At 47.3% G+C, this 22,720-nt stretch overlaps 1 protein-coding gene and 1 long non-coding RNA gene across 3 annotated transcripts in view; one reads left to right on the plus strand and one right to left on the minus strand.

Moving 5' to 3' along the window:
- Positions 1-388: 388 nt before the first annotated feature.
- Positions 389-2,594, minus strand: IER5 (immediate early response 5). The gene has a single exon (XM_039460014.2). It carries the CDS (start codon positions 2,363-2,365, stop codon positions 1,385-1,387), a length of 981 nt encoding a protein of 326 aa, XP_039315948.2. The 5' UTR covers positions 2,366-2,594; the 3' UTR covers positions 389-1,384.
- A 206-nt stretch (positions 2,595-2,800) lies between these two features.
- Positions 2,801-22,720, plus strand: part of LOC141582286 (uncharacterized) — a 32,774-nt gene continuing 12,854 nt past the window's right edge. For both annotated transcript variants that reach the window (XR_012515123.1, XR_012515122.1), the window contains exon 1: positions 2,801-3,001. This is a non-coding gene — a long non-coding RNA (uncharacterized LOC141582286). The remainder of the gene's footprint in view (positions 3,002-22,720) is intronic.

Consider the following 22,720-nt stretch of genomic DNA (forward strand, 5'->3'; position numbering starts at 1 on the left):
ACAGGAAACTAAGTTTTGCTGAAAAGCATTTTTGTGGATGAGCAAGGCTTCAAAAGTTGGTGCTTAAATTACTTAATAAAATGGACACCCACGTATTTATCGGGTGACAGTCAAATTGGCCTCAACTGACCTTACAAAAGGCAGTTGTAGTGGCAGGTTTCAAGAACCTGGCAGGTCGCTGATATTAGTATCTAACAGCGGTCCTCTGATCTAGGAGAAAAAAATTAAACGTGTCTCTCTTGATACTTCGTGGAGTCAGTAAACAATGTCCTCAGTCTGCGAATGACTGATACCAAGAACCACTCCTTCAATTTTCTAGCACAGGCCGTGGTTTCCCTCCCCCCACTTCCCTCCCAACCCAGGCAGGTTATTACAGACAAGGAGGCAGTTACGTTGCTTCAAAATATTTAATACGTGTTAGACACGTAGAAGTTACATTTTTATACAAAAGTCAATACAACGAAGGAGAAAATACTGTACAAAAACCTTATCAGCTCCCCCAACCTTTATACAACAAAGAGTGGAGTCACCTTATCTACAAAACCATAAGGTCTTTTCACTTAGGGCTTCTGTCTGTAAACTTTCATTAAACACTTTTTAAAAGCACTGTGTAGTAGTTCTGACCTAGAGCTTTTAAAAATATATCTTTTCTCTATAAACGCCGTATTTCCAAGCTTGAACTCTTCTGTGAAGTTCGTCAAGCTTTTTCTCCCCTGCGGGGAAGCGAAGGGCCCTTAATATTCCCCTTTCTTAGAGTAATCACAGGACATAAGCGTTTCTTCATTGGGAAAGAAAAGTGGGGAGGGAGGGAGGGAGGGAAGGAGGGAAGGAATTCAAGTCGGTGCTCGTGGCTAAAATCCCTCTTCTCTTAGGAAATCCTGTGCGGAAACGCCACTCCTGGCCCTGAAGCGGGTCTAGCTTTCCGGTGAGGGGTGGGTGTAAAGTCCCTCCCTCTCCGGAGAACGAATGGGGAACTCCCCGGCCCAAACCTTTCAGCCGCTGCCTTCTCCACGCTGTAGGCAGAGGAAAGTCCCTGTCTGCCCCCAGTCTTGTAAGCCCCGGGGAAGGAGTGGTGCATTCCAGAAGGACAAAATAGTCTCAATGCCACAAGACAAACTTACACACACGGACACACACAAACACAAAAGTTAACGATCGTCCTCTTCCAATGAGCCTCAAGCTCCCTGGTCTCCGGATAAGCCTCGAGAGTCCCGGGCCGGCAGGGCCCCCGCGCCCGGAGGCAGTTTGCGATGCCCGGCGGCGACCAGTCTGCCCAACGCGCTCAGCGCCTGCGGTCTCTGGGCGTCCTCGCAGCCGGGAGGGTCCCGGCCCTCACTTCGGGGGCGCCCGCTGCTCAACCTCCTCCCCGCACGGAGGCCGGGGCTCAGAAGGCCACGATGGCTGTGCTCCAGGGGTTCATGTCTCTCAGCACCGGCTTATCGCAGCAGATCTGCCCGGGCTCGGCGGCTTCCGGACCGCTCTCCTCTCCCTCCTCTTCCTCCCGGCCGCCCCCGGGGCTTTTCCGTAGGAGTCCCGAGAAGCTGGAACCGAAGATGCTGATGAGGTTAGCCACGTTCCCGGTCTCCATCTCCTCCGCGTCGTCGTCCTCTCCCCCGCTCGGCGGCTGCTCCAGGTTCCGGCGGGGCTTCTTGAGCGGGGTCGAGCCGGGCGCCGGGCAGCTCGCCGGGCCGCCGCCCACCCCCGCCGCGCCGCGCTTCCTGGGGCACACGGCGGGCGGCGCGGGGGGCTCGTCCTCGGCGGGTCGCGGCGCACAGCCGCAGGCAGCGCGGGGGGTCGCGGCCGGTGTACCCGGCGGGTCCTCCGCGCCCAGGGGGCAGCCGCAGGGGCGGCGAGCGGCACGCGACCCCAAGGGGAAGACACCCCAGCCTCCGGCGGGACCCTCGGCTTCTCCGGCCGCCGCCTGGCGAGGCCCCTCCACGCGGCTCCAGGCAGCTTCCGCCGCGTCCGCCTCTCCGCCCTGAGGAACGTCCCCGACTCCGGTCACCGTGGCCGCCGGCACCGCGTCCCCTACCCGCGGCGCCTCTGCGACCGCGGAGCGCTCCGGCTGTGGCTCGGTCTCCGGCCAGGAGGCACCGGTGGCGGGCGGGGGCGGCTCTCCCCAGCCGGCGGGTGGCCCGGCCGCCGGCTCCCCGGGCTGCGGCGGCGGCGGCGCCGGGGTCCCCGCGGCACCCGCCAGGTAGAGGCCGGGGCACGGGTCGCTCAGGTAGACTTGGCGGGCGCTGCGCAGCACCAGCGAGACCAGGAGGTTCTTATGCAGCTTGATGCCGCCGCGCTGGACCCGCGAGTTGTAGATCTTGCCCAGGGAGATGCTGACGATGCGGTGAGCCTCCAGCTTGAACTCCATCCTGCCTCCCCTGCCCACGGCCGCCGGCGCCGGGGTGACGGGGTGCCACGCTCGGAAGCTGGGAGGGAACGGGAATCACAAACAAGTCCGCCCCTGGGCACACCCTCGATCGCCTAAGACTCCGAAGAGAAACGACTCCGGTGACGCGCGCGCTGCCCCACTGGCCTCTCCAAACCAGCCAGGCGCCAAGCTTCGGGTCCGGTCGCTCAACAGGGCAGCCCGGCCGCCCCGCGCCTTATATAGACTCCGCGACCGCCAATCACGAAGGGCCGCCAGCCGTTCCGGGGCTGGCCGGCGCGCCCGCGTGCGCCGCGCACGACCAATCGGAGCCCGAGGAGGGGCGCCAGGGCCCGTTCGAACGTTAGTCCCGCGGAGCAGGCTCTTAAAGGGGGCGACGGTGTGCGGCCGCAGACCAGGGGCGGGGGGCGTGCGGGGCGGGGGCTGTCCTCGTGGGCGCTGCTGTTTGGCGTTACAGACTCCAGCTTGTGGGATGGCTTGCCAGAAACAAAGCGAACAAAATCTTCGAACTTTCGTCCGAGCGTGGTGGTGGACTCTGCTCTGCCATAAAGTCCTGATCCTTCCGTGATCGACTCCGCCCTCTCCAGCCACGCCACGGTTTCCCGGCCAGCCACACCTGTAAGTCATCCCCCTCAAACCTAAAATAGACACGGTGGCTACACGCGGCGTAGGACACTTCTGGGAAACAGATAGCATTACTGCAAGGTATCTGGCAATTATCGTTTTTGGATGAGCCGCTTTCCCTGATAGAGTCACATACACTCTTAGCATTTTTTTTTTTTTTGAGACGGAGTTTCGCTCTCGTTACCCAGGCTGGAGTGCAATGGCGCGATCTCGGATCACCGCAACCTCCGCCTCCTGGGTTCAGGCAATTCTCCTGCCTCAGCCTCCTGAGTAGCTGGGATTACAGGCACGCGCCACCACGCCCAGCTAATTTTTTTGTATTTTTTTAGTAGAGACGGGGTTTCACCATGTTGACCAGGATGGTCTCGATCTCTTGACCTCGTGATCCACCCGCCTCGGCCTCCCAAAGTGCTGGGATTACAGGCTTGAGCCACCGCGCCCGGCCTAGCAGCTGTCAGTTCTAACCCTAAAGGAAAGGGGAATTCTAAACGTTTTTGGCTAAGTTTTCGGCTTATCAAGGAATTGTGTCTAGATACAAAGTTATTGGTTGTCGTCTAAAGCTGGCGTCTTTCACTTTGTTCTCCAGATTCTAGAACAAAGCCAGTTATCAAACAGGTTAGGTGAAAGATGTTACAGGTTCTCCACAATGATTTTTTTTTTTTTTTCCATTACTGACGGGTCTACCCTTGGAAAAAGCGAGCAAGTTCGGAAAATACAAAGAGAGAAGTTCTGTGTTCCCATGATGATGTCATAATTTCATTCAACTTAGTCCATCTGCTGGTCCTTATAAGTGTATTAGGGCACAGTTGCCACAGGGTTGCTCAGAGTCCTGGACTGGAAACATGGAGTCAGTTCCAGTTAGTTCCAGCAAACTCCACCGCAGACCTGCCTGAGGATCTCAGGCGGCTTCACTGCCTCCACCGCTGAAAGGGGAAGTCACATACACATCTGCTTTATTATACAGAAGATAAATGACAACTCTCAGCCACAATCTGAATGAGAAAACCGAGCACTGCTTTCTTGGAGTCCATGTGGAACCCTGGGCTTATCCTGCCCCAGGCGTTGACCAAGCAATGAATTTATTTGGGAAAAATACCAGTGAAGAGAGGGCTTGATCATGACCAATTCATAATCTTCAGGGGATGTGATGTGCCCACAATTGACGGTAACTGAGGCAGCAGGCTCTGAGACCCCAGAGTGCCCTCCCTCTAGGAATTTTCAGCTCACATAAAGAAAGAGATAAAAAAATGTCACAAATAATTACAAAACCAAGTAGCATATATTGAGTAAAAATGCAAGAATTTTTCTCTTCTCTTTTCTCTTCTTTGCAAGTTATTGGTCACCATGAAGCAATGGTTAAGAGCACAGACTGTGGAGGAGGCAGTCTCCCTGGGTTGGAATCCCAGCTTTGCCTTTCGCTTGCTGCATGACATCTGGAAAATTATTTCACTTCACTGTGTTACCGTCTTTTTTTATTAAAAAATAATCAGCTGTGCCTTGTGGCTCACGCCTGTAATCCTAACACTTTGGAAGGCTGAGGTGGGCGAATCACTTGAGGTCAGGAGTTTAAGACCAGCCTGGCCAATATGGTGAAACCCCATCTCTACTTAAAAAAAAAAAAGTACGAAAATTAGCCAGGTGTGGTGGCAGGCGACTATAATCCCAGCTACTCGGGAGGCTGAGGCTTGATCCCAGGAGGCAGAAGTTGCAGTGAGCCGAGATCGCGCCACTGTACTCCAGCTGGGCAACAGAGTGAGACTCTGACTCAAAAATAAATAAAATAAAATAAAGGTCAGGCGCGGTGGCTCGTGCCTGTAATCCCAGCACATTCGGAGGCCAAGGCAGGTGGATCACGAGGTTAGGGGATCGAGACCATACTTGCCAACATGGTGACACTCGGTCTTTACTAAAATACAGAAAATTAGCCCAGCTACTCGGGAGGCTGAGGCAGGAGAATTGCTTGAACCTGGGAGGCGGGGGTTGCAGTGAGCCAAGATTGTGCCACTGCACTTCTGCTTGGTGACAGAGCAAAACTGCCTCAAAAAAATAAATAAAATAAAAATAAAGATAATGATAATGCCTACCTCTTAGAGTTTTTGTGAGGATAGAACAAGGTGGCATATACAAAGCTCAAAGCTCACAGAACAGCACCTGGCATATCGTAAGCTATGTATGCTAGTTCTCAGAACGCACCACTCCACATACTGCCTCAGGGTGGGAGAAGAAAGGAATAAAGATGGGAGACAGTTTCACCAAAAATGTTGTATCTGAAGAGGGTGCTGAAAGCCTCTGAGGTAGGATCCACAAGTTCCAAGCAGCAGGAGCAACAGAGTCCAGTGCAGGAAACATCCTATTTTGCAGGTGTTCTGAGCACCTGCACACGAGCAAGTGGGAAAGGCTAGAAACAGAGGCCAGGGCTGCATGATAGTGGGTTGTGGGTGCCTCAGTGAGGAGACAGGACCACAGGGACCTCACTAAAGGTTGTTCACTAAGGGACCCACAGAATAGATTCTACAACAGTTGGTACATGGAAGAGCACATATAAAGCTCTTGTGGGAATTTAGGCAAAGGGTTGTAAAGACTTGAACTAGGTGGAGGCAACAAGAATAAAGAAACTGGCAGGGTGGGGTGGCTCACACCTGTAATCCCAGCACTTTGGGAGGCCGAGGCAGGCAGATCATGAGGTCAGGCTTTCAAGACCAGCCTGGCCAGCGTGGTAAAACCCCGTCTCTACTAAAAATACAAAAAATTAACCGGGCATGGTGGCACGCACCTGTAGTCCCAGCTACTCGTCGGGAGCCTGAGGCAGGAGAATTGCTAGAACCCAGCAGGTAGAGGATTCAGTGGGCCAAGATCGTGTCATTGCACTCCAGCCTGGCGAGAGAGCGAGGCTCCATCTCAAAAAAGAAAATAAGAGAATGAAAAAACTGAGAGACAAAAGAACTTTAATGATGATCTGGGATGCCCCCACTCACCCACCCGGTCAGGTTATTGCTCACGCCAGTCTCTTGCCTCCCATGAAGCCTTTCTGACCTGCCTAAGCTGAGCTGTTCCCTCATCCACCACTGTGCTCAGCACACTCCATCACTGTCCTCGTCACTTTCTCCTGTCATGCTCAGTGTCCCTCCCAGACTATGCCCTTATTGAAGGCAGGAGCCCAGCTCATATTTGTAGTCAGGATATGGTGAAAATACATAAAAACTGGTCCAACACAGGCACTAGCCATCAGAATGGGGTCCTGGAGGCCCTTACAATCCTAGGGGTTTGGAGGGCTTCTGCAAGAGGGGCTGCCTGGCCAGTAAGGGCGCTACTCACAGGCCTAGGGGCAGAGGTGCTATCAACTGACATGGAAACATTTCAGTATTTTACAACGATGGTGGCTGTACCAGTGCATACTGAGCGATTGTGCGCTTGGATTAATGTATTCCTAATAATGATGTTTACCAAGCACTGTGCTAGACGTAGCACATGGATCATTTAACAAATGTAAAAAGTTCTGAAAGTATATATCATTATCTTCATTTACATTTAACCTGTTTAAAGCTCCAGTGTGGGGTCATGGGGCTAGATTGCCTGGCTCCACTTTTCACTTGCTGTGTGACCTTTGGAAAGTCATCTCACCTCTAGGTGAAATGGGAAATCCTTATTCTAGTTTGTTTACATAGGCGAGTGATTTAACTTCTTTGTGCCTCAGTCTCCTGGGAAAATGGGAATAATAAAAATAGCTAAATTGCTTAGTACAGTTCCTAGCACCATATAAGCTCTTAACGTCTTAGTTATTGCTGTTGTTCTGGTTACTGTTATTATACCAGTACCTAGCAGAGTCCTGAACACGTAGTAGGTATATTCCTAGTACTTGAACTTTTAATGCTTTTCCTGCTGTACCACATACTAGGTGCTTAATAAATGTCTGATGACTTGAAGTGGCACGTTATCACTATCATTATGAGGATTTTCTTTGTTCCTGAGCCAACGAAATGGAAGCTTTAGAACTCATGTCTGGAGGGCCTGAGCTCTTACGATCAGGAAACTTCACCTCCACCTACCAAGAAAAGTGGGAAGACAGCATATTCTTGTAAGCTTTTGGCAAGCAAGTAATCGAGTTAGAATTTGCCATCATCAATCTTTGAGATTTTGTCAGTTGAAAAAGCAAGTTAGCACGATCAGAAACACGAGGGTTATCCAAGAAAGAGGAAGCAACTGCTCCAGAGGAAAAGGCCAGAGCACCTCCCGCAGGGCTGTTCTGTCTTTTCACCCCTCTGCTGGGCACAGGCAGGTTAGTACAAGGAGTGCTGGGCTCTGCTGTTCCCACAGCTGTCAGGCCACTCAGGCGCTAACTGGGCTCAGGCCTATGGATTGCTCTCAGCACTGGGCTGCTCTGCTCACTGCTGTTGACACTATTTACCCCCTTGTTTGCAGCACTAATTGAAGGCTAAGTATTATTGTCATATGATTAAAGAGCTTATCTGGCCTTAACTGAGTCTAGTCTGAATAAGAATAATGCAGGCCAGGCTCGGTGGCTCACACCCATAATCCCAGTGCTTTGGGAGGTAGAGGTGGGCAGATGGATCACAAGGTCAAGAGATCGAGACTGTCCTGGCCAACATGGTGAAACCCCATTTCTACCAAAAATACAAAAATTAGCTGGGCATGGTGGTGTGTGTCTGTAATCCCAGATAGCCAGGAGGCTGAGGCAGGAGAATGACTTGAATCTGGGAGGCAAAGGTGGCAGTGAGCTGAAATCTCGCCACCATACTCCAGCCTGGGCAACAGAGAGAGACTTCATCTCAAAAAAAAAAAAAAAAAAAAAGAAAGAAAGAAAAGAACAGTGCAAACCCACTATAAATTATGCAAACAGTAGTTATGTGAGAAGTAACACTTAGTAAGAAGGGAGTAGGTGAAAGAAAAATAAGTTATCTGCGCTGTCCCTACCTTTCAATATTAGGACATTTTCAATTGGTGGGGGTTAGGGAGCAGTGTCAAATTATTAGCGCTTTTTGTTAGTGATACTTCTTTCTTTTTCTGGGAACAGACAAATCCTTTTTTTTTTTTTTTTTTTTGAGACAATCTCACTCTGTTGCCCAGTCTGCAGTGCAGTGGTGCAGTCTTGGCTCACTGCAACTTCTGCCTCTCAGCCTCCCAAGTAGCTGGGATAACAGGGGTGTGCCACCATGCCTGGCTAATTTTTGTATTTTTAGTAGCAACAGGATTTCCCCATGTTGGCTAGGCTGGTCTTGAACTCCCGACCTCAATTGATTCACCTGCCTCAGCCTTTCAAAGTGCTGGGATTACAGGCATGAGCCACCGCGCCTGGCCCAAATCCACTTTTTAATTTGTTCCTTCTTTCTCTCACTATTCTGGATATTGTACATCTTTTTTTTTTTTTTTTTTCTCTTGGATGCTTGATTTTCTATATAAGTTTTAAATTTTCAAATAGGTTTGACTAGGAATGGGCACTAAAACCTCTCTTTTTCCCTCCTCACCATTTTCCTTCCTAAACTACTTACAACCCTGCCCACCTTCTGGTATTAAATTTTGAATCTTTGTTTAAAGAAACTGAAATTGTTGGATTTTTTTTTTTTTTTTCTGTTTCTTGGTTGTTTTTGTTTGTTTGTTTGTTTGTTTGAGGCAGTCTTGCTCTGTCGCCCAGGCTGGAGTACAGTTGTGGGATCTCGGCTCACTGCAAACTCCACATCCAGGGTTCAAGAGATTCTCGTGTCTCAGCCTCCCAAGTAGCTGGGATTACAGGTGTGTGCCACCATACCTGGCTAATTTTTTTGTATTTTTAGTAGAGATGGGGTAACACCATGTTGGCCAGGCTGGTCTTGAACTCCTGACCTCAAGTGATCTGCCCACTTCAGCCTCCCAAAATGCTGGGATTACAGGCGTGAGCCATTACGCTGGCCACTGGAGAACCTTAAATTGTTTTTATGATCAACTTTTTCAAATCCTACCTCCTTTCAGACTCCTAAGGAAAACAAATTCTTCAATAAGGGTAGAGCAATCAAACTCATTAAAATGAGCCTACGATGCTGTCAAGTTGCAGAATGAGAAAACACCACCATATAAAACCCTAGACCTGTGCTGTTCAGTACGTTGGCTACTAGCCACATGTGGCTGTTGAGCACATGAAATGAGGAACACTGAGGAACTGCAATTTACGTTTTGTGTAATTTTAATCCATTTAAATTTAAAAATTGAAGCAGAATACATACGTTTCCTGAAACCCAACCTTATTGTGTCATGTTTTTGAATTTTGAAAATCCAGCATCTTGATTGATATGTACTGTAACTGTAAAATATACAGCAGGTTTAAAAGACATAGGATGAAAAAGAGAATATAAAATATCTCATTTGTGTTTTTATAATGGCTATATGTAGAAATTATATAATTTTGGACATACTGGATTAAATAAAATATACTATTAATATTAATTTAACCTGTTTCTAAAATTTTACATTTGTGGCTCGAATTATATTTCTATTGGACAAGCCTGCCCTGGGGACAATAAGGGGAGAGGGAGGTGTAGACATATAAATATGCATGAGCATATTGTGGGCAATTAACAAATGTCCTTGATTGGAGAAGAGGGAAAGGACAGAAAAGATAAATTTTAAAAGAAGTTAAACATAAAGCACTTAAATGGTTGTAGAGTTAAGGAGAAAAATCAAAGAAAAATGCAAACAACAGAACTAATTGGCCAGAAGAAAGTTCTTTCTAAACAGACAGCCACAAAGTTAGAGAGCACAGCTCTTACTTGAATGCTATGGCATAGAAATTATCGCAATATTAGTTTTTGATTCAAAATATAAACGTGAAAACTTAAATTTCAGAGGAGGATTTACTTGGATCACGTGTGTCCCCTGGGTTGTTAGGGTGCATTTACTCCTTTCAATTCTGATGTCTTCCTAGAAGTTGCAGGACCATTTGTTTTTAATGTGCCATTTTCCTGCACAAAACCCCTCAATGGCTTCCCATGACCTTTATGGCAAAAATCCAATTCTCTGGCGTGGTCTCCAGAGTACTGCACAATACATTGTCGAAGACAAACAACCGAGAATGGTGAACAGAGCTGGGGCTCATTGGGTGTCCTGGCAGCTCTTACCAGCTGTGCCTGGGCAAATTTGAAGGTGGTCCTTTTCTCATAAAACTGGGGGTTGGACTAAATCAGTGGTCCTCAGGCTGAGGCTGTACATTGGAATCACCTGGGGAGCTTTTATACCTCCAGACGCCCAGGCCTCAACCAGATCACTTAAATCAGAGTCTCTGGGGTGAAACTCAGCATTGGAATTTTAAAAAGCTCCGTGGGTAATTATGACGCGCATCCACATTTGAGAACTAGTGTCCTAGCTGATTGATTTCGAATCATCTTAGATGCAAAATTCTATAATTCTATGAATCTAGGCAAATCTTTCCAACCTTTCTACTCTCCTGAACAACATCAATGTCCTCTCTGGTAGCTAGACAGATCTAATCAAAAGTATGTATCTCAGCTGGGAGTGGTGGCACACACCTGTAATCCCAGCCCTTTGGGAGGCTGAGATGGGTGGATCACCTGAGGTCAGGAGTTCTAGACCAGCCTGATCCACGTGGTGAAACCCCTCTCTACTAAATATACAAAAATTAGCTGGGTGGGGTGGCACATGCCTGTAAGCCCAGCTACTCCTGAGGCAAATTGCTTGAACCTGGGAGACAGAGGTTGCAGTGAGCTGAGATCGTGCCATTGCACTCTAGCCTGGGCAACAAGAGTGACACTCTGTCTCCAAAAAAAAAAAAAAAAAAAAAAGTACATATCTCATCTAGTTTCTTAACAAGACATCACCTTCCCTCCCGCCCAAATTCTGCACATCACTTCCTCCAGGAAGTCTTCTGTGCCCACTGACGCTTATTGTGTGCTCACTCACACTCTCTCATAATCCAACAGTTGTTGGTCACTGAAAACCACAGTCGCACTCACTATTTTGTGATATCCCTTATATATTTTTCCATATATTGTTGACTCATATTATAGAACTTATGTGGATATAGTTCTCATTTCCCAATAGCCTTATAAAGTGCTGTCTACCACTTGGGAGGCCGAGGTGGACAGATCACCTGAGGTCAGGAGTTTGAGACCAGCCTGGCCAACATGGTGAAACTCCGTCTCTACTAAAAATACAAAAATTAGCCCAGTGTGCTGACACATGCCCGTAATCCCAGCTCCTCGGGGGCTGAGGCACAAGAATTGCTTGAAGCCGGGAGGTGGAGGTTGCAGTGAATCAAGATCGTATCACTGCACTCCGGCCTGGGTGACAGAGGGCGACTCTGTCTCAAAAAATGAATAAACAAAGTGCTGGGAGATGCTCCATTATACTTTTTTGCATCCTGCCCTCCCTGTAACCAGCACTCTGAATATTGCTATGTTTGTATCAGGGGATGAATGACTATTGGATAAACAGATTGATTAATGGGTTCCTAAAATTTGAGGAGAGAATATTTAAATACAGCCAACTAGAGGGTAAAAAAGAGTCCTTGACATAAATTATTCTAGGGGCAGATAAACCAAATATTACCGTGAATACATTTTATCACGAAAAATTAGCTTATAATTTTTCATGACTCTACGTTATACCATTTCCGTATATAGCTATTTTTCACGTAAGTCCATTTTAAACAGACAGTTTCCTTTTCCTGCCATGCTATTTACAAATGTGTGATTTTTATCACTGAACTAATTGCTTGCCTACTCTGTTCTGATAAAACGTTTATTGTGGACTACTGATGCACTGAAAACCTTGCAGGGTATAAGCAGCTCATTTAGGGACCACCTATATATTTCTTTCAGTCAATAAGAAAGTCTTGCCCCTCTTCCCCCTCCTCCTGTTCTAATTGCAGTAGCTAATGGAACATATTCTAATTCATTAGTCAAGTTCACGTTAGGTCAACACAGCTGATCTAAATTCTAACATGAATGTTCTTTCAGTTCAGAAATCCTAAATCACTCACCCATCGTATGCTCATTTTGACTAAGCAAATTCTGAGTAAGTATTTATATAAACACATCCTCCAGTGCAAAAGAAAGTTTCAGATCTGCTGTCTAACCAGGAGCTAGTGTGTGGCGGATTAGTAGACTTATGTTTAGAAGGCAGTCTGAGCTCTTTTGAGGAAAAATGTAAAATAGGCATTCCCACATATCCTTTCCTTTATCATTATCACTTACACACAGTTCTCACAGTCCAATTCCTCTATTAATAAGAGATCATTCCTTTTGGAGTTCCCTGAAAATGCTGAAAGATCAACTGTATTTTTTTTAAAAAAAGGTGACTGGGCATAGTGGCTCATGCCTGTAATCCCAGCACTTTGGGAGGCTAAGGCGGGTGGATCACTTGAGGTCAGGAGTTCCAGACCAGCCTAGCCTACATGGTGAAACCCCATCTTTACTAAAAGCACAAAATTAGCTGGGCATGGTGGCACATGCCTGTAATCCCAGCTACTTGGGGAGGCTGAGGCAGGAGAATCCCTTGAACCTGGGAGGCAGAGGTTGCAGTGAGCCAAGAATACACCACTGCATGCCAGCTTGGGCAACAAGGGCAAAATTCTGTCTCCAAAAAAGAAAAAAAGTAGTCAAGTAAGATTAGCCATTAGTCATGCTTCCTTATGAGCACTGGTCTAGAAAGAAAACGAAAAACCAACTAGTTATAAAATGATTGGTGGTGTTGCCTTTTTTTTTCTTTTGAGACACAGTCTCACTCTGCTGCCCAGGCTGGAGTGCAGTGGTGTGATCTTGGCTCACTGCAAACTCCACCTTCTTCGTTCAAGTGATTCTCCTGCCTCAGCCTCCAAAGTAGTTGGGACTGCAGATATGCACCACCCTGCCCAGCTAATTTTTGTATTTTTAGTAGAGACGGGGTTTCGCCATGTTGGCCAGGATGGTCTTGATCTCTTGACCTCAGCCCCCCAAAGTGCTGGGATTACAGGCGTGAGCCACCGTGCCAGGCTTTTTTTTTTTTTTTCTTCTTCTTCTTTAGACAGAGCCTTGCTCTGTCACCCAGGCTGGAATGCAGTGACGTGATCTCAGCTCACTGCAACCTTCGCCTCCCGAGTTCAAGCAGTTCTCCTGCCTCAGCCTCCTGAGTAGCTGGGATTATGAGAGCACACCACCATGACCACCTAATTTTGTATTTTGTATTTAGCATGTTCACCATGTTGGAAAGGCTGGTCGGGAACTCCTGATCTCATGATCCATCCATCTTGGCCTCCCAAAGTGCTAGGATTACAGGTGTGAGCCACCCTGCCTTGATGGTGTTGCCCTTTAAGAAGCATAAGATTTTGGCATGTGTGGTGGCTCAGGCTTGTAATCCCAGCACTTTGGGAGGCCAAGGCAGGCAGATCACTTGAGCCCAGGAGTTTGAGATTAGCCTGGTCAACATGGTGAAACCCTGTCTCGACTAAAAATACAAAAATTAGCCAGGCATGGTGATGCACGCCTGTAATCCAGTTACTTCAGAGGCGGAATCCCAAGGATTGATTGAACCCAGGAGGCAGAGGTTGTAATGAGCTCAGATCACGCCAGTACATTCCAGCCTGGGTGACCAAGCGAGACCCTTCTCAAAAAAGAAAAAAAGCAGCATAAAATCGAAGATTTGGGTTCCCAGTCTTTGCTCCCTCCCACCCATTTGCTTGAGGGGTTCATCTAACTCTTGGAAAGTCTCAGAATCACATGGGGGCCTCTGAGGTCAGAGTCCTGAGTAGCTTCTTCCTGAGTTTGGGACTTTTTCTGTGTGATTTTGAACTTGTCCGTGCTGTGACGGAGTGAGTGCGTGTCACGGTGGATGCTCCCATTGGTGTGCCTGGCTAGAACTGTTTTCATGTGAGTCAGGGGGTGCTTGCCGGGCTTGGGGATCTGCTTAGTCAGTTTGGCTGCTGTGGGTTTGGTCAGGCGAAACCCCTGGTGTTTTGTTTTCTGTTATGAAGGGGCTTTTTTGGTTTGGTTGTTTTTGTTTTGTTTTTGAGCTTATACATGATTTTGAAACTATTTTGATTGGTTCTTGGGCCAATATTATGTTTGTTTATGTCTTTCCATTGGGTAAAAGAATAAAGTTTGTTTTTTTGAAATTAGTTTGGGTGCCTGTGCCTGAGAAGAACAAGGAGTCCTCCTTGCCCCTCCCTTCTCACAGATGCATCAGTGAAATAGAATGAAGGCAAGGGCACTGCTCTGCTCTTTTTTTTTTTTTTCCCCCATGGAAGGGTTTGACAAACAATTAACAACCCTCCCAACTCAGCTGCTGTTTCCCAAAATAGCAGCTCCTCGGCTGCCATGGTAGATGGAGGCCTTCAGGGGAGGAAGACACAAAGGTGCCCTCTTTATGAAACCTGAATGTCTGTGAGATCTTGAAGGCAGAGGGGGAAGCCCAGGGGATTAAATTAGCAGGCAGCCCAGGCTCCACCTGGAAGGGAAATAGATAATAGGCTTTAAAGACAGGAAACAGCTTGTGCTCCAAAATAATAATTTGCAAAAGCAACACATGATGGATCCTGAGAGAGTTTTCTTCCCCCTCTCCCCCCCCCAACTTCGTAATTTTGAAGCAAAGTTGTCCCTTAAGATGTCGCTCAGGGAATGAGTCAGGTCTTCGGTATTCCTGCAATTCTGCTCCGCCTCGCCCCCATATTTGGAAGGACTGTTACAGCCAGCCCTTCTAGAAGCCTGATTCTCAGTTGCAGGAATGGCTCAGCACCAGGTCCTGGAGGGCTCTGATGAGGGCCCGGCTGCTGCTGCTGCGCCCGCCTCTCCTTCATTCTCGCGTCATCCTTTCTCTCCTTGTTTCCTTCTCTCCTTCTTCTGCTCTCCTCGCCTGCCATTTTTACCTCTTCCTCTTCATTGTCTGCGAAAGACTCCCTCTCACACTCCCCCGTGTCAACTTGTGCTGCCAGCCCAGGCTCTGTGGGTCCTGAAACTTCTCCTGTCGTGAGACATGTGGATGGGAAGGGAAAGCACACGATGAGCAAAAACGAGGGGAACAGATCCGAGCTCGCCTCTGAGAAGGTCCAGAGCCTGAGGTGAGGGAGGACTCTGGAGAAGTGGAAGGACCAGACTGTGCCCTCAAAGTCTCCACAGATTGTACATACCAAGTTGGAATCTGGATTTTGCTGTTTCTAAATTTTATTGCAAATATACCTATAGGGAATTAAAGCAACCATCAAAAAAAAAAAAAAAAAAGAAAGAAAGAAAGAAACGTGTTTTATGAATGAATCTACATCAGCCTCAGCTGCTCAAAACTACGATCTTGATTCCTTAGCATTGTGTGCATACCTCTACTCTAGCAATGACATTCTAGTTCCTACATGAATCGTACAACGGTGTCTTGATCATACGGCTGTGTCCCTCTGGACTGGGACTTCCCTGGGGGCAGAGGGCAGGTCTTGCCCTGCGGATATCTTCAGTGCCTAGCATAGTACTTGGTCCAGTGGAAGCACTGATGGAGGAAGGGCTCTTTAAAGTGTTGGGGTAAGTGGATGGATGAATGCATGGAGGGATAGCTAGTGGAGGAAGACATTTGGAACACTCATAATTCATCTCCTTTTCACCCAGTAGCCAGAAAGGGAAGTATAAAATCGGTAAGCTGTCTTCTGACAGGTAGGCAAGATAGAGAAATCCTGTTAACTTCGATGTGCCCTCCAGACTTGCTCCTCACATATCCTCTTCAGCACTTAGCGCAATAGATGGAAAGCACAGGGTTACGCTCAGCCCACGTTCGTTGAACTAATGATTTAGAGGAGAAAACCAGCTATTGTCCTTGGAGAAGGAGGTTTCCAGAAAAGGGAATGGAGGAACTCTGGAGAGTGATGCACATATAAAACGTCTCACGACATTGTCTTCCCCAGTCTTGACTCTAAAACATCTTAGAGAAGAAAAAAAACCTCATGAAGAGATAGATATTTTTGGAGACCTTAGAAGGGCTCTTAAAATAAGGAGAGAGGAGTGGAAATATATATGTGGTGTGATATTTCCAAAAGATCCTCTTTTAAACGTGTCTGTGGCTGACTCAACTGTTTAATGTTTGGATCCAGAGATGCTTACATTCTTTTTACTTTGGCAAGAACTCTGCACGGTACAGGGATATTAATCAGGGAGGAAGGTCAGCGCCGGAACAGCTGGCAAAATAGAAGCCCAGCAAGCATGGCTTCTGCTCTGACCCAGACTGGGGTGGGGGAAACGCTGTGTGAATCCAGGAAGGAATGAGGTAATGCTAAGCAAATACATGATTGTGCAGATATATAACCAACATTTAGTATAATGACACAAGAACTCAATCTGGGATGTGTCACTCAGGTAGCTTTAAGGTTATTCATTTATCCAACCTGTCCCCTACACAAGTCAAGCCCAGGGGAAAAAAAAAAAAGTATATAGAAGCTGAGATTTACATAAGTCAGGAGCTGTACCAAGTTCTGAATGCAGAAATTTGCCTGGGAGGTATTAGAAAGGACAGTTAATTGGTTGGCTGCTGAATGTGCTAATCTTGAGCAAAGCTGTGTTTGTACCTCATTAGCACATTAATTCTACAGACTATTCTCTGCAGTTCTGTATCACTTAATATCCTGAGCGTTTCTGGAGGGTTTTGTTTTGTTTTGTTTTTTTACAAAATCAGGTTGTATTGCAAACTAAGAGTCTTGGCTCAAAAGCCCTTGTTCGGGAACATTTTAGATTAGAAGATAAGGTGGTAAATATGTGTCTGAAATGCTGAGCTTGGTGCCTTCTTTTCTGTTCAGAAAACCTGTGGCTGGTCTGGGAATTGTCATGGTTCCTCATCTCTCCTGGAAGCACATAATGAGAGGTGACCAGCGTTCCAACCCTGCCAGCTGTGCCAGAAATGGCATCCAGGGACGCTGAAGGATGCCATGTCCTCACCTCCACACACCCATACCTTCTCTCTCCAAGAAGAAGGGAGCGCTCACAGCTCTCTTTTCTTTTCTTTTCTTTTTTTTTTTTTTTGAGACAGTGTCTCACTTTGTTGCTCAGGTTGGTGTGAAGTGGCGCCATCATAGCTCACTGCAGCCTTGATCACTCCAGCTCAAGCGATCCTCCTGCCTTAGCCTCCTGGGTAGCTGGGACACAGGAACGTGCTACCATACCTGGCTAAATAAAAAGAAAAGTGTGGGGAGGCCAAGCACAATGGCTCATGGCTGTAATCCCAGCACTTTGGGAGGCCAAGCCGGGCAGATCATGAGGTCAGGAGTTCAAGACCAGCCTGGCCAACATGGTGAAACCCTGTCTCTACCAAAAATATAAAAATTAGCCGGCTGTGGCGGCACATGCCTGTGGTCCCAGCTACTCAGGAGGCTGAGGCATGAGAATCCCTCCAACCTGGGACGTAGAGGTTGCAGTGAGCCGAAATGGCACCATTGCACTCCAGCCTGGCAACAGAGTGAGACTCTGTCTCAAAAAAAAAAAAAAAAAAAAAAAATCTGATGAGAATGTATGATTTGTAGGGGATGACTCTCCAGGCCTCTTAGATAGGAATTTGGGCAAAATTTAAAAAAAAAAAAAATCATAGTTGAGTACTCGATAGCTTTGAGTGGAAGGTACCTCATAGTTTTGGTCAGGCATTGATGGAATGAGCCTTCTATGTGCAGACAGGACAGTGCCCTGGGAAGAGCACGTGCTCTTGTGTCCAAATCATGCCTCTGCCACTTATTAACTATGTGGCCTTGTCAAGAAATGCAATTTATCTGAACTTTAACAAAATAGTAATAATAATACCTGCTGGCAAAGTCGTTATGAGGAATAGAAATAATACATGTGAAGTACCTACCCAGTGCACAGTAACCATTCAACACACGGCCAGAGATTAGTGTTGTAATCAAACTATGTTTACGACCAAGGCACGCTGAGTGGCCTGATGGGTTTATCCTGCTGCACGGCAAGCTGCTCATGTGTGGGCTGTGCTCAGTGTGGCTGTGATTATATGGGGCATGGGAAGTAGTCCCTGGAGAATACGTAGAGGAAGACATCCCAGATGCCATTTCCTGTGCAATATGCTTATACACACACCTCTCCTTTAGTCCCCATGTTGACACTGGAAGGCAGGTATTGACTAGACCCAGTTTTTATAAAACTGAGGCTCAGAGAAGTTAAACAACTTAAGATCACCCTGATACTAAGTGAAGGACACAGAATTCACATTGTGTCCTTAAAGGGTTTATCGTCCAGCCAGGGAGATAAGCTATGCAGAAACAGATAAATACCAACACAGAATAGCTAAGTGTCAGTTGAGCGGCAGAGCTGAAAAGCACTTAGGAGTTTAGTAAGGGAATTATTTTCCTGAGGATAGGCTATCAGGAAGACAAAAGGGAGCTAGTGGATTCGAAGTTCCTCTGTCTCACTGAACATCTCTAAGTTCCTTGCTGTCGCCATCGCAACTGCCTATGGGTCCTCTCAGCGCAGCCCAGTGGCTTCAGGGAAGGAGGCAGTACTGAGCCCCTCGTCCACCCCGTCTCCTTTGTTTCATGACTTATTTATACGCAGGCCCTTGAAAGTTTTATTCAGCCTGTATCTTCAACATGACTATGAAAGCGTTATTCAATCTGTGTCTTCAACATCACTATGAACACTCATTGCAGAGTTGTCTGTCTTTATTTTTTTGAGATGGAGTCTTGCTCTGTCGCCCAGGTTGGAGTGCAGTGGCGGAATCTCAGCTCACTCCAACCTCTGCCTTCTGGGTTCAAGCGATTCTTCTGCCTCAGCCTCCCGAGTAGCTGGGATTACAGGTGTGTGCTACCATGCCCGGCTAATTTTTGTATTTTTTGTAGAGACGGGGTTTTACCCTATTGGCCAGGTTGGTCTCGAACTTCTTTTTTTTTTTTTTTTTTTTTTGTGGTGGGGTCTTGCTGTGTCGCCCAGGCTGGAGTGCAGTGGTGCAATCTCAGCTTGCTACAACCTCCGCCTCCCAGGTGCAAGTGTTTCTCCTGCCTCAGCCTCCTGAGTAGCTGGGATTATAGGCACCTGCCACCACACTCAGCTATTTTTTTTTGTATTTTTAGTAGAGATGCAGTTTCACCATGTTGGCCAGGCTGGTCTCAAACTCCTGACCTCAGGTGATCCACCCGCCTCGGCCTCCTAAAGAGCTGAGATTACAGGCGTGAGCCACCATGCCCCCGGCCAGAGTTGTATTTCTTCTGTTAGCAGAAAGCCCAGGGACTGTTGAAAGAAATACATTCCAGATTACATTCTCTAAAATTATGTTCTATGATGTGAGCTTGATTTGTCTATAAGCATATGTCTGGACCATTTTTGTTCTTGCTAATTTTCAGAACATCACTGGGCTCTGTTGCCTACAGAGTCTGGCTTGTAGGAGATATCACAGCAGTTCATTTCCTCAATATGCGTACGTACTGAGTGCCTACTATGTGCCAGGCTCTGGAGTCTCAGGCCTCGTGGCGCATATATTTCATGAAGGCTGATTAACTAATGAAGGCCATATGAATTTGATTTAATTATCAACATTTGTGGCAGGTTATTAATAAGAAATTGGGGTAAACAAACTCTGTGGCTTGAATGAAAATATGGTGTATACAGTGTCACAAAGAGAAACTAATAATTCCTTGTGGCAGAGGGCAATCTTTGAAAATTTCATCATTAGGCCTAGAAACACGTCATCTTCTAAACTAATTTCAAGTCTGTGATGCTACAGTAGTTTACAGATCTTTGAAATTTGATCTCAATTTCAGTTGCAAAGACCTAAATTGGATGAGAACAGCTTGTCTTTCTTCTTCAGGAATCCTCAGGGACCAGTGGCCATTCAGTCTTTTAACAGTAAGGTGGAGGGCAGCCCACGTGCTCAGCCTTGGTGGGTTACATCTGGTTTGGCAACTTCCTGTTGTGTATAACGCATAGACTGCATTCGTAGCTGTTTTGTGAGTAAAAGGCAGTGTGTGTGTGTTGGGTATTTTAAAGTGTGTGAGAAGATTGCGTTTCAGCGGCTGGTGGATGCCAAATGTTTGACTTTCTTATTCCTGCCCTTCAGATTCCCCCAGAATTGTCACCTTCTAGAGCGTGGGTCTTCCCAGTGTGTTCCGGGAATTCTCTGTTCATGCCACTGTCGTGTTGCTCAGAAAACAATAGAGCTTTCAGTCCGTTCAGGTAACCTTAGAATCTGTGCTGATGCCTCAGAAAGGAAGAAAGGCCAGCACGGCTCCAGCTTGGGCGGCAGTCTTACTTCTCCCTTGGTCTCACCTCCTTTCCCATGTTGGTGGCTTCCTACTTCATCCCGTAGCCTCCTCTCAGAGGCTGTGTTCTCCCAGGTTGTTCCCACTCTGTGGCCCGTTTGTGTCCTCGGAGGTCTGGCCGCTGCCACTGCACCTGCCCCAGACCCGGTGTGACCTCGCCAGGGCTTCAGCCAGCCTGGCCTTCCAGCTGCCACCCAGCAGCTCAGCTCAGTGACTCAGAACCTTCTGGGCCAGACCTTCACACCCGACTCCTGCCCAGGGGCAAATGCAGAAGCCTCTGCTGGTACAGCCAACGCGGAGTAGGGGGAAGGGGGAAGGGGGACCCTTACCAGCTCAGGGCATTGGTAAGAGTGGGTGGAATTCGCATGTTAAGAACGTTCATTAACCAAGTACCCAAATGGAGACAAAAGCAAATTCGGACTAGTTACATTTCTGGAAGATTTTAGATATTTGGGTTTCCAAGATGGCTGAGAACTGATTTCTCAGCACCTCTTCTCATAGCCTTCAAGAAAAACAGTGCCTCCTGTAAGAACCTCTGAATTCTGAGTTAGGTATGTGTTAGGTGGGGTGGGAGTATTGATGGAATGTTTCCAATCGATAATCTCACAGACATTACAATGACAAGATAAAGTTTAATAGATAAAGAACTTTTTTTTTTTTTAAAAGATGGAGTCTTGCTCTGTCACCCAGGCTTGAGTGCAGTGGCGTGATCTCAGCTCACTGCAACCTCCACCTCCCGGGTTCAAGCGATTCTCCTGCCTCAGCCTCCTGAGTAGCTGGGATTACAGGCGCATGCCACTATGCCCAGCCAATTTTGTTTTAGAATTTATTTTTAGTAGAGATGGGGTTTCACCATGTTAGCCAAGATCGTTTCTATCTCCTGACCTTGTGGTCTGCCTGCCTGAGCCTCCCAAAGTGCTGGGATTACAGGCATGAGCCACCTCACCCGGCCTAGATGAAGAATGTTAATGCAGCTGAAACCTTTGAAGAATTCAGACCAGTCCTTGGAACATTCATCCTGAGCACCTGGAATGTTACATAATCCTGAGTGGGCTATTTCCCCTCTATGACTTCAGCTGTAAGATGACACTGTTCTTTTGCACAAGTACATGAAGACTAGCTCATTAAAATACTGTACTAGTTCATTCAAGAGGTATTTACTGAGTTGCTACTATGTACAAGGCATCATGCAAACAGACTGTGCAACATTACATAAAATTTTAAAAATAGATTTCCATAAATAAACACTATGATAGGATTATGTAACATCTTTCAGGGAATTGTAACCATTTGGATACACTACACAGCGGTTCTGGTTCTACCAGTCTAAATGAAGTGACCTGTTTTTTCCACCATTACTCCTGCGTTTCAATTCAATTCATTCATTCTGGTGTGCAGCCCTTTTCTATGTTTTCTATTTTTATGACCAGAGAGCCACCATGTCAGCTTGTGCTCTGCACAGGATAGATAACCCACTGAGGAATAAACGGGGACCAAAATCCACTCTGGGTTCTGCTGGCCAAGCCGGGTGACCTGGCCTGGGCTGGCGACCTCCCAGAGGAAGGGTTCATTGTTCCAGTTTACACATGTGCTATATGTGGGTTAGCTGAGGCCTGCTCATGTCTTCAGTTGGTTCACAAACCAGAAACAGAACAAATGGCCAGAGATTGGTGTTGTAATCACACTAGATTTACAACCAAGGCACGCTGAGTGGCATGATGGGTTTATCCTGCTGCATGGCAAGCTGCTCATGCGTGGGCTGTGCTCAGTGTTGTTTTTACTCAGCCATGCCGGCCATGGGGAAGCAGGAGGGGAGCTGGCTAGAGAAGGCAGCCTCAGTCAGAGGCTTGGTGCATTCCCCTGGAGCCACAGTTTGGGGCTTCTCCCTCAGCAGGGATCCCCACAGTCTGAGTGTTTTCAGAAATCTTATATCTAGGGAACCCCAAATCTTACATGCAGACCCCAGACTCTGAACTCATATTTAACTACTGAAGGGCATCACCATTTCTCCTGTGGTTGAACTTGACCTTCTTACTGAGAACCAGCCAGGCAGACATCAGAAGCCTCAGGCTCCAGAGGAGAAGCTGGTGGGCAAATAGATCAGGAGCAACTGCTTTCACCATCAGGGATGAAAGCTGAAGGCCAAGAACACTTGCTCGTCCTGTGGTGCAGGGGTTGGGATGGAGGTGTGAGTCTTATAAATGGAAGAGAACTAAGTGTTGCGATTTAAAGGAAGAACGTCTGACCCCGCCCCCGAATGCCCCCAAACCCTCCAAAATTCCAGATTCCTTTGTCTTAACTCCTCTCACGGAAGTAAGCTAAGGTAGTCAGTCTCACTGTAATTGCGGTAAATTCAATGATCCTGGTTTTCTAACTGCTAGATGATACACTGAAGCCAAAGGAGCTTTGGTGGATTGAGGGAGCCCACAGAGGCTGGGTAGGGGTGTGTTAGGAGCTGAATTGTTTCCCCCACAAAAAAATCCTATTGAAGTCGTAACCCCCCCACACGT

This window comes from Saimiri boliviensis, chromosome 19 (genome assembly GCF_048565385.1).
Source record: "Saimiri boliviensis isolate mSaiBol1 chromosome 19, mSaiBol1.pri, whole genome shotgun sequence".
NCBI lineage: Eukaryota > Metazoa > Chordata > Mammalia > Primates > Cebidae > Saimiri > Saimiri boliviensis.

Excerpts from the sequence above, each read along its gene's own strand:
- IER5 (XM_039460014.2), bottom strand. The coding sequence starts at position 2,365 with ATGGAGTTCAAGCTGGAGGCTCACCGCATCGTCAGCATCTCCCTGGGC.